Source organism: Salvelinus fontinalis, chromosome 40 (assembly GCF_029448725.1).
Source record: "Salvelinus fontinalis isolate EN_2023a chromosome 40, ASM2944872v1, whole genome shotgun sequence".
Classification (NCBI taxonomy): domain Eukaryota; kingdom Metazoa; phylum Chordata; class Actinopteri; order Salmoniformes; family Salmonidae; genus Salvelinus; species Salvelinus fontinalis.
This window is the reverse complement of record NC_074704.1, coordinates 4,600,095-4,611,311: the sequence shown is the minus strand read 5'-3', so window position 1 is coordinate 4,611,311 and position 11,217 is coordinate 4,600,095. Positions and strand designations below refer to the sequence as shown.

Here is an 11,217-nt window from a genome sequence, read left to right as displayed (position 1 = left end):
CCATTTGTTTGTTTCAGTTTTCAGTAGTTGAATCCTTTGACGTATTGTACAAAATGTACTGAATTGGTTGAAATGTGCTAATAAACTTACATAACATGCACAATTTTGACATAGTTGGTGATATATTGTTTTTCATACCAAGATATGTGTTGCTTTGCAATTATTTGTTCATTGGTTTTGCAAAAGTCTGTTGATTGGTCAGTCATTGGGTTAATTTGTTTTGCAATATGTTCAAATCCAATCAAGCTTTATTTATACAGCACATTTCAGACATGGATTCAACACAATGCGCTTCACAGGAAAATTATAAAGCAATGAAAAACTGAAATATTTACTACACAACAAACTTCAAGAATAATAAATAAAACTGAAAGACTAATGAGCTAAGGAAAGGCCATTGATTAAAACAGTAAGAATAGGATGTAAATGACTCCTGGCACAAACTATCAGCTTGATTTACTACATTGTTACTAAACAACATAATTATACAAAATAAATTGTAAGTTAGTTGCATAAATAATTATGATAACTAAATGTTACATTACATTTATGAAATATCAAAACTGAATGTACACCCCTTTGGTAATATGTTTTCGCAATAATTAATAAAGACAATTAGCAATTGAATGTTGTAAAGAAATACTGTGTGTGTAAATATTGGGAGTGATGTACGATTGTTAATAAAATTGTTCATAAACCAATTGTCTGCAAGTACGTTAAAATTAGGTTGATCCAATGGAGTCGTTGAAACGACTTGAAAAATACGTCTTTTCAACGTTCAACCAAAACCGAACGTAGATTGGATGTCGGCGTCATCTTTTCAATTAAATTTTCAATGACATTAGATAGCCCAATGTCAAAACAGTTTTAACGTTTTATCGACACAAACATATTACTCGTATTTTTTTTTTTTTTACTTATAAACTGCACAAACACCAAAAACACTTGTTTTGACAAGTAGCAATAAATCACTGATATTGATTAGGGGGGACATCAGGTTGTACGTGCTGTTGAAATTAACACAACTAAAAACACATGGAAATGGGAGATATCTTTCACCTCACTGGTTAGAGGACAACCTGCAGAAAACAGTCAGCTACATTTGGGAGTGATGCATTCAAATTTAGGGGTCCCCAGAACTAAGAGAAACGCAACACGTTTTTGTCATCACTCATTTCGAGGTCACGTTGAAATCAATTGCGCGAGAGGAGGGAGATGAGGTTGCACGTCCCGTTAAAATTAACAGCTCAAAAACCACACATAATCTGGGTGTAATGTGTACATCCCTGGTTAGAGGACAACTTGTAGAAAACAGCTCGCTACATTTTGAAGTGTTGCATTTTAATTCCGGTGGGTCACCAATGCAACACTTTTTTTGTCAATCACATCAATTTCCCCCCTGAGGCTAATATCCATATCATATCATCCATATCATGTTGAAATCAATAGAACACGGGACAAACATTTAGGGTTCTACATTGTGACATCATTAAAATACTCCTTCTACAATGTTAAAACATTCTACATTGTGACATCATTAAAATACTCCTACTACAATGTTAAAACATTCTACATTGTGACATCATTTCATTGATATCATGAAACAACTCCTTTATGTATGCATTTTCTGATGTTTAATCAGAGATCTTTTACCAGAGTATCTCTTCCCACAATGATCACAGCTATAAGGTTTCTCTCCTGTGTGTGTTCTCTGGTGTATAGTCAGATGGCTAGACGTAACAAAACTCTTTCCACATTGATCACAGCTGTAAGGTTTCTCTCCTGTGTGTATTCTCTGGTGTGATTGTAATGTATATAATTTTGAAAAGGTCTTCCCACAGTCAGAGCAGCTATAAGGTTTCTCTCCAGTGTGAATTCTCTGGTGTGATTGCAATGTAGAGGATTTTGAAAAGGTCTTCCCACAGTCAGAGCAGCAATAAGGTTTCTCTCCAGTGTGAATTCTCTGGTGTGTTTTCAGGCTGCTTGTATCATTAAAACTCTTCCCACATTGATCACAGTTATAAGGTTTCTCTCCAGTGTGAATTCTCTGGTGTGTTTTCAGGCTGCTTGTGTTATTACAACTCTTCCCACATTGATAACAGCTATAAGGTTTCTCTCCAGTGTGAATTCTCTGGTGCACTTTCAATGAATCTGATCTTGAGTAACTCTTTCCACAGTCTAAGCAGTGATGAGGTTTCTCTCCTGTGTGTGTTCTCTGGTGTATAGTCAGATGGCTAGATGAAGAAAAACTCTTCCCACATTGATCACAGCTATAGGGTTTCTCTGCGGTGTGTATTCTCTGGTGTGCTTTCAGATTACTTGTACGAGTAAAACTCTTCCCACATTGATCACAGCTATAAGGTTTCTCTCCTGTATGGATTCTCAAATGTTTTTTAAGGTCTGCTGAAGAGGTGAATCTCTTCCCACAGTCAGAGCAGCGGTGAGAATTCCCTCCTGTGTGAATTCTCAGGTGAAGTTGTAGTGAATCTGATCTTGAGTAACTCTTCCCACAGTCAGAGCAGCGGTGAGATTTCTTCCCTGTGGGTCTCTGCTTCTTCAGAGGGGCCTCTTCAGCATCATGAGGTTGTAGAGGCTCCCCAGAGGATCCACTACAGTCCCGTCTCTCTCCTGTAGACTCCCCAGAGGATCCACGATAGTCCCGTCTCTCTCCTGTGTGAACAACAAAGTCAGACAGATGGTTAAAGGCTCACAACAGCAGAAGTCAACTGTTTCTTTTAGCAAAACAGGTGATGCCCATGATGTTGTGCAACAATGTACGTCTGTAATGAATGTTTAAAAGGTTTTATGAACTTATTTGACAATTCTCTTTAAATGACAGTCAAATGATCAACAACAGTCATATTTCGTCTTATTTTTTCACTTTTGTAGTAAAATTGATGATTCTAGGCTAGAATATAGGCACCTTTCTGTGTTTGCTAAAATTGCGGCACGAGGGCGATGTGCACGCAATTTGCTTGCAGAAACTCTGCTAATGAGGAAACCACTAGTTATGGATGTAATATATCTGGTTGCAGAAACTCGTCCATGCTAATGAGGAAACTGCTAGGTATGTAATATATCTGGTTGTAGAAACTCCTCCCTGCTAATGAGGAAACTGCTAGGTATGTAATATATCTGCTAATGAGGAAACTGCTAGTTATGTAATATATCTGCTAATGAGGAAACTGCTAGGTATGTAATATATCTGCTAATGAGGAAACCACTAGGTATGTAATATATCTGCTAATGAGGAAACAGCTAGGTATGTAATATATCTGCTAATGAGGAAACTGCTAGTTATGTAATATATCTGCTAATGAGGAAACCGCTAGGTATGTAATATATCTGCTAATGAGGAACTGCTAAGTATGTAATATATCTGCTAATGAGGAAACTGCTAGTTATGTAATATATCTGCTAATGAGGAAACCGCTAGGTATGTAATATATCTGCTAATGAGGAACTGCTAAGTATGTAATATATCTGCTAATGAGGAAACCGCTAGGTATGTAATATATCTGCTAATGAGGAAACCGCTATGTATGTAATATATCTGCTAATAAGAACACTGCTAGTTATGTAATATATCTGCTAATGAGAAACTGCTAGGTATGTAATATATCTGCTAATGAGGATCTGCTAGGTATGTAATATATCTGCTAATGAGAAACTGCTAGGTATGTAATATATCTGCTAATGAGGATCTGCTAGGTATGTAATATATCTGCTAATGAGGATCTGCTAGGTATGTAATATATCTGCTAATGAGGACACTGCTAGTTATGTAATATATCTGCTAATGAGAAACTGCTAGGTATGTAATATACCTGCGTGGAGCAAAGATTTTATACTGAACAGAAAATATAAACGCAACATGCAACAATTTCAAAGATTTTTTCCGTATAAGGAAATCATTTGGCCCTAATCTATGGATTTCACATAACTGGGAATACAGATATGCATCTGTTGGTCACAAATAACTTTTTTTTAAAGGTAGTGGCATGGAACAGAAAACCTGTCCGTATCTGGTGTGACCACCATTTGCCTCAAGCAGCGTGACACATCTCCTTCACATAGAGTTTGTCAGGCTGTTGATTGTGGCCTGTGGAGTGTTGTCCCACTCCTCTTCAATGGCTGTGCGAATTTGCCTGATATTGGTGCAAACTGGAACACAATGTCGTACACAATCCAGAGCATCCCAAACATGCTCAATGGGTGACATGTCTGGTGAGTATGCTAGGCCATTGAAGAACTGGGACATTTTCAGCTTCCAGGAATAGTGGTGATGGCAACGGATGAATGGCACGATGAAGGGCCTCAGGATCTCGTCTCGGTATCTCTGTGCATTCAAACTGCCATCAATAAAATGCAATTGTGTTCATTTTCTGTAGCTTATGCCTGCCCATACTATAACCCCACAGCCACCACAGGGCACTCTGTTCACAACGTTGACATCAGCAAACCGCATACTCACACGATGCCATACACGTGGTCTGCAGTGAGGCCGGTTGGACGTACTGCCAAATTCTTTAAAAAAACATTGAAGACGGCTTATGGTAGAGAAATTAACATTCAAATATCTGGCCACAGCACTGGTGGACATTCCTGTAGTCAGCATGCCAATTGCATGCTCCCTCAAAACTTGAGACATCTGTGGCATTGTGTTGTGTGACAAAACGGCACATTTTAGAGTGGACATTTATTGTCCCCCAGCACAAGGTGCACCTGTGTAATGATCATGTCGTTTAATCAGCTTTTTGATAAGCCACACCTGGATGGATTATCTTGGCAAAGGAGAAATGCTCCCTAACAGGGATGTAAACTAGGCAAGTCAGTTAAGAACAGCTTTGGAACAGTGGAACAGTGGGTTAACCTTGTTCAGGGGCAGAACAACTGTTTTTTACCTTGTCAGCTCAGGGATTCGATCTAGCAACCTTTCGGTTACTGGCCCAATGCTCTAACCACTAAGCCACCTGCCGCTTACGCATTTAACGCTACTTTCGGATTATAAATTGTAAGGCTCGTTTAAATGTCCTGCTTAATCTAATGTTTTGCGTCATTGTCGCAAATCAACTGCTTTATAATTAAAAAACAATTCAACCACTAAAATTATCTTTGGCTTTGCTACCAGCCTGTCAATGAGCGTTAGCATTCAAGCTAACAACTGCTGCATCCAGAATAGGTATTTTGCAACTATCCCAACCAAATATTATCTTAGCGACTGTTCAAGCAATAATCAAAACAAGCCTATGAGAAGCCCAAAAAGTAACAACCTGGTAAATCTAGACTGTTGAATGGTCCCAGATGGTGAACATTTTATTTAGAAGTAATAACCTGGTAAATCTAGACTGTTGAATGGTCCCAGATGGTGAACATTTTATTTAGAAGTAATAACCTGGTAAATCTAGACTGTTGAATGGTCCCAGATGGTGAACAGTTTATTTAGAAGTAATAACCTGGTAAATCTAGACTGTTGAATGGTCCCAGATGGTGAACAGTTTATTTAGAAGTAATAACCTGGTAAATCTAGACTGTTGAATGGTCCCAGATGGTGAACAGTTTATTTAGAAGTAATAACCTGGTAAATCTAGACTGTTGAATGGTCCCAGATGGTGAACAGTTTATTTAGAAGTAATAACCTGGTAAATCTAGACTGTTGAATGGTCCCAGATGGTGAACAGTTTATTTAGAAGTAATAACCTGGTAAATCTAGACTGTTGAATGGTCCCAGATGGTGAACAGTTTATTTAGTAGTAATAACCTGGTAAATCTAGACTGTTGAATGGTCCCAGATGGTGAACAGTTTATTTAGAAGTAATAACCTGGTAAATCTAGACTGTTAAATGGTCCCAGATGGTGAACAGCAGCTATTTTCCCTCACGGTGACCGTTGTACTTGTTTATGACGTGACTCTGAGTCATCGGGTTGCCATGGACTGCATGGGATGTTTTGGTTTCACTCTGGGTTGAGTAGACAAACAGAGAGGAGACAAAGACTCCTATTTCAGTTGCTGATAATACAGGGGGCGATCCAGGATTGGTCCATTTTGGTTTTAAACTAATGCTATACTGTATATGAGTCTTTATATTAATAAAGAGGTCAATGTGTGACATTGGGATCACATTTCTAAATGATGGGAAACTAAAACACATTTCATGCAGTTCCACATGTGAACTTACAGGGACAGAAGACTATATGATTAAAAACACATTTCATGTAGCTATCCACATCTGCCAGTAAGTTATGAACTTACAGGGACAAATGTTATAATCTCCACCCAGCACAGCCAGAAGAGGACTGGCCACCCCTCATAGCCTGGTTCCTGTCTAGGTTTCTTCCTAGGTTTTGTACTTTCTAGGGAGTTTTTCATAGCCACCGTGCTTCTACACCTGCATTGCTTGCTGTTTGGAGTTTTAGGCTGGGTTTTCTGTACAGCACTTTGAGATATCAGCTGATGTAAGAAGGCTACTATATAAATACATTTGATTTGATATATACACTGAGTGTACAAAACACTATGAACACCTGCTCTTTCCATGACAGACTGACGAGGTTAAAGGTTATGATCCTTATTGATGTCACTTGTTAAATCCAGTCCAAATCAGTGAAGATGAAGGGGGGAGGAGACAGGTTAACCCCCTAGAGTCGATGTGTTCACACCCACAGAAACGTAATTAGTATAATACTAAAATCACCATCAGAATCTGTCTGTCTAAGCTACAGATATCTGTACCTGTATAGAGGCTGCATCTCAATCCACTGCCGATATCAGCCTTCCTCACCGAAAGGTGGCAGAGGTACAGATATCTGTGTCTGTATAGAGGCTGCATCTCAATCCACTGCATCTGCCGATATCAGCCTTCCTCATCAGCGTCGAAAGGTGGCAGAGACAAGTTAACCCCCTAGACCTGAAATCTAATTAGCATAATACAAAACCCACCATTTACAAGTAGGCCGTCATTGTAAATAAGAAAAGTTTATAACTGACTTTTAAATAAATATATAAAACATCTGTCTGTTTAAATTGCGGTGAAAAGATGGTAGAGATACATCGGTGTTTGTCAGATCATGAGACCTGAAAATCGGTCTTCTCACAAATACATCTGAACAGTTTTAGCTCCACACTAATATGATCCCTCTGTGGAAAGGTAAGTCTCTCACCAACACGACCATGTGTACACACAGAAGCCTGACAAGACTGGTCTGAACGTAGTCCGGTACCAGTTTAATAAACAAATGTTAGTCTACAGTATACAGTAAGGTAAGTCTCTCACCACCACATACATATCGACTCCCAAACCAAGTCTCAGGGCTGACATTTTGTTGCTGATTAAATCCCAGGTTGCCCCACATCAATCAATCTGCAGTTGAAACAATAACAAAGCTGTCATTCTGCCACTGTTTTAGTAATAAGACGAGGGATGGGGGCTGGAGAAATGTAACTATTCTCAAATTCATAGAAAAAAGCTATTGTAGCAACCGTAACCCAACACCTAGTGACCTCATCACGATGTTCAGACATCTTGGCGTAACAGTTATAAGGTGTTGGCTTGACAGTCACTCAAATTCTTAGAAGATGTCTGAACTTCTTGACGAGGTCGCTAGGTGTTGGGTTAAGGTTGCTACAATAGCTTTCTCTATGAATTTGAGAGTGGTTACATTTCTCCAGTCCCCATCCCTCAGCTGTTTACCAAACCAGGTCTCTGGGCAGCCATTTTGTTGCTGTTTAAATCCTAGTCTGCCCCTTTAAAAAAGCCACACATCAATCAACCAATCTGCAGTTCAAACAATAACAAATATGTCATTCCTCCACTGTTTTGGTAATAAGATGATTATGGGGTTGGAGAAATGTAACTACAGACAGACAGACCTATGGATGCAAGGACCAATCATCCATGATATCAACATTATAGTTTTAACCATGTTGAGGCGATACAGTGTTGGTTTACATTGTTTCTAAACATTGTTGTAAAAAAAAGCTTATTCTGGGTTCTGATGGGGTACAACTGTTGAACTAAGCTCATGAGCCATGTGTTATATTCTTCAATAATCAATGGCTATAAATAAATAATTTAAAAGTCAAAATATGGATGTAGCAACTGCAGATTTCCCCTTTAACACCAAACATCAGTTCAACAACTGCAGAGTTTGTGCCTCTGTTTTTAAGACAGTACTTACCAGTGTTAATCACGGCCCGGTTTCTCAAAACCATCTTACGGCTAAGTTCATCGTTAGAACCATTGGATAACTTAAGATGCCTTTGGGAAACGGGGCCCAGATATCCAGTTTCCTCCTCTTCTTCCTCCTCCTCCTTTTTCAATGTGACAGTCATCTCCTCCTCCTCTTTCACTCCAAAAACAGCATCCTCTTCCTCCTCTTCTTTCACTGTAACATCCTCCTCTTTCACTCTGAACGCATCTTCCTCTTCTTTCACTGTAACGTATTTCTCTTCTTCTTTCACGGTAACAGCCTCACCCTCATCTTGTTTTTGTATTGTAACATCCTTCTCTTCCTCCTCCTCTTTCACGAGACCTTCTTTCTCCGTCCAGCAGACCTCCTCTTCTTTGACAGGAGGAGAGTAGCTTGGTGAGCTCATGGTCGGAGATGTTAGGTAGCTAGGCTAGTGATACCTTAGCAGGCCAGCTAGCTGACTAATAACAACGTAAATGTGACCGTAAATGGTATAACTAACTAACGTTAGACGACAGAAATGTGTTTAAAACACAGTGGCTAATATACAGGAAAGCGTCTAAAGAGCTTTATTGGTTCGGCTATTTTGTCTAGCAAGCTACCGAGGTGACTGATTGTCTGTTGCTGCTGTTGAAAGAAGCGTTCCGTCCACTAGATTATACGTCACAGTAGCAGTATTGCCTTATTAAAGTATCATACCGCCATCTGTTGACTGGAGTGGGTAACGCAGTTGAGTAAAATGTATATTTTATTTTCAGACAACAAGTTAAAGGGAAAGGGGGATACCGAGTCAGTTGTACAACTGAATGCATTCAACTGAAATATGTTTTCCGCATTCCTCTGAATCAGTCGGGTGGCTACCATAAAGGGACATGAGTTTTTACTCACCAATGTAACAACACAATGTGGTTAAAGATGTAGTAAATTCATTGTAGTCACGATCTGATTACCTACAAGTACAAACTGTTATATTAACGTTATTACATATTTATTCACTTATTTCCGGATATCGTCCCACAATGCAGTATTTCTCAACTTCACCTGGTTAAATAAAGGTGAAATAAATAAAAAATATACTAAAATATGGATCTAGTCTGTGCTACCGAGTTCATATGCTCGAAGAGACGCTGTTTATAGGTGGGAGGGCCAAGATGGCTGCGCACCATAATAAAAAATAATAAAAGTAGTTTCCAGTCATTCCTATCATTGGTTTTATTTGCTCGGGATATGAAGAACTTCCCTGTGAATGGAATGATAAGTGGATAATTTATTTCTGCTTGTCCATGCGAAGTCTTGACAGAAAGAGAGAGGAAGAAGCTAGCCGTTCTATTGCTAAGCAACAAGAGAGGAACGTGCTTAAAGACAACTGCCTTCGCTCTGCCCTATATAGATAATCTTACACTTTCGACGGCTGTTGTATATTATGAGTTCCCCTCTTTACCGGTTACTCCGTGCAAACTTCCAGTTTCCCAAAAAAACAACATGCTCTTCGTGGCTACCCTCTCCTTACTCATCAACGTCATTGTGAAAATGGTAGGCGCAAACACCATGGTAATGGAAGGCTGGAAAAAAGACTGGAGTTTGCATGTAGGTAAAATCAAGGATGTGAAAATGAGAGTGTCTAAAGTTGAAAATAGTGTGGAAAAGGTGGAACCATAGACACCTCACTGATCTGGAACGATACACAAGAAGATGGATCCTAAGACTCAATGGTGGAGAATGAGGATGTGTGGCTCGAGGCTATCCGCATCTGCCAGTAAGTTATGCCTGCAGAGAAAAACAAAGTTGCTGATACCATTGACGTTGTGCATGTTGTACAGGAATACCACACACCAATATGAAACCGTGGTGAGATGAACTAAGGCTGTTGTCTGGTTAGAACAACATGTTGAGGCCCATTACTGTCATTTGGTCTCCAACACACACACATGCGTACACAGCTGCTTCCATTGAAGGGTTTTATATTAGTGTGTGGTATTCCTATGGATGTACAACACTTTAGTAAGGAAACAGCATGTGAATGGTCCATCAGCGTCAAACACTTATTTTCTCTCGACGGCAAAACACACTCTAACGTAAGGTGTGCAGGGGCAGAGCCCCGGAGTGTGTCCAAGAGCCCTGATTGGTTGGAATGAATCAGTAACCGTGATGGAGTTTCCTTCCACTAAGACTTCAATTTAATCATTCACCTCATTAATCGTGATGGAGCTTCCTCCCACTAAGGCTTCAGTTTAATCCTTCACCTCAGTAACCCTGATGGAGCTTCCTCCCACTAAGGCTTCAGTTTAATCCTTCACCTCAGTAACCTTGACTGTATTGCAATTCACTACACCCAAAAGGTGCCACAAGAGCTCTCTCGTGACATAAACAGACAGTCATGCAGCGAACCTCAAAAATACAGAGTTCACTCTTCCCACTGGGCACAAAGTGGTTGAATCAGTCTTATTCAGATGTGATTTCATTAAAACTACGATAAATCAAATGTTAGTTTTTTTTCATCTTTACACACCAGACTGTATCAATCAAACTCCTTTTCAACCTATGTTCTTTACTTATTTTGTCTGAGTCTGGGGCCGGCTCTAGGGGGTGGCATGGATTCCCCAGATATAATTTGTATTTGTGCCCCTCCTCCTCCCCCAGTTTTGTTTCCCATAAACATAACAAATGGAATGTGAATTACCCTGTCCGGTTCTGCCAATGTAGCGCTGGCGGGCCTGTCAGTAGCGCAGACCACGACAGATGCTACATGCCAGGTGAGAACTCATGATCTAAGGAGCGGCCAGGTAAGTAGATGTAATAATGTAATATTTAGTACTTAAAATCCCCAAAATGCATTCTGATTGGGCACCTAGCCATGCAATGTCATAAGGTACCGCCTTCATTATCTTGTTTAGGAAGCTCATTGGATCCCAGGGAGGGTTTTCTTCTCACAGAAAGGGGAAAAGGTTGATCACTTTTTCAGACAGCTACAGCTAACAATAGACTAGCTAGTAGCTACTAGCTTCGATATGTTTTGGAAGCTGTACT

At 39.7% G+C, this 11,217-nt stretch overlaps 1 protein-coding gene across 3 annotated transcripts in view; it reads right to left on the bottom strand.

Moving 5' to 3' along the window:
- Nucleotides 1-230: 230 nt before the first annotated feature.
- Nucleotides 231-11,217, bottom strand: part of LOC129839882 (zinc finger protein ZFP2-like) — a 274,220-nt gene continuing 263,233 nt past the window's right edge. For 2 of the 3 annotated variants that reach the window (XM_055907584.1, XM_055907586.1), the window contains exon 2: nt 231-2,670. In XM_055907584.1, the coding sequence (XP_055763559.1) occupies nt 1,613-2,670 (1,058 nt within the window). In that variant the 3' untranslated portion in view covers nt 231-1,612. Of the gene's footprint in view, nt 2,671-8,178; nt 8,835-11,217 lie in introns of those variants that run through there. The other variant, XM_055907583.1, reaches the window with a different exon arrangement.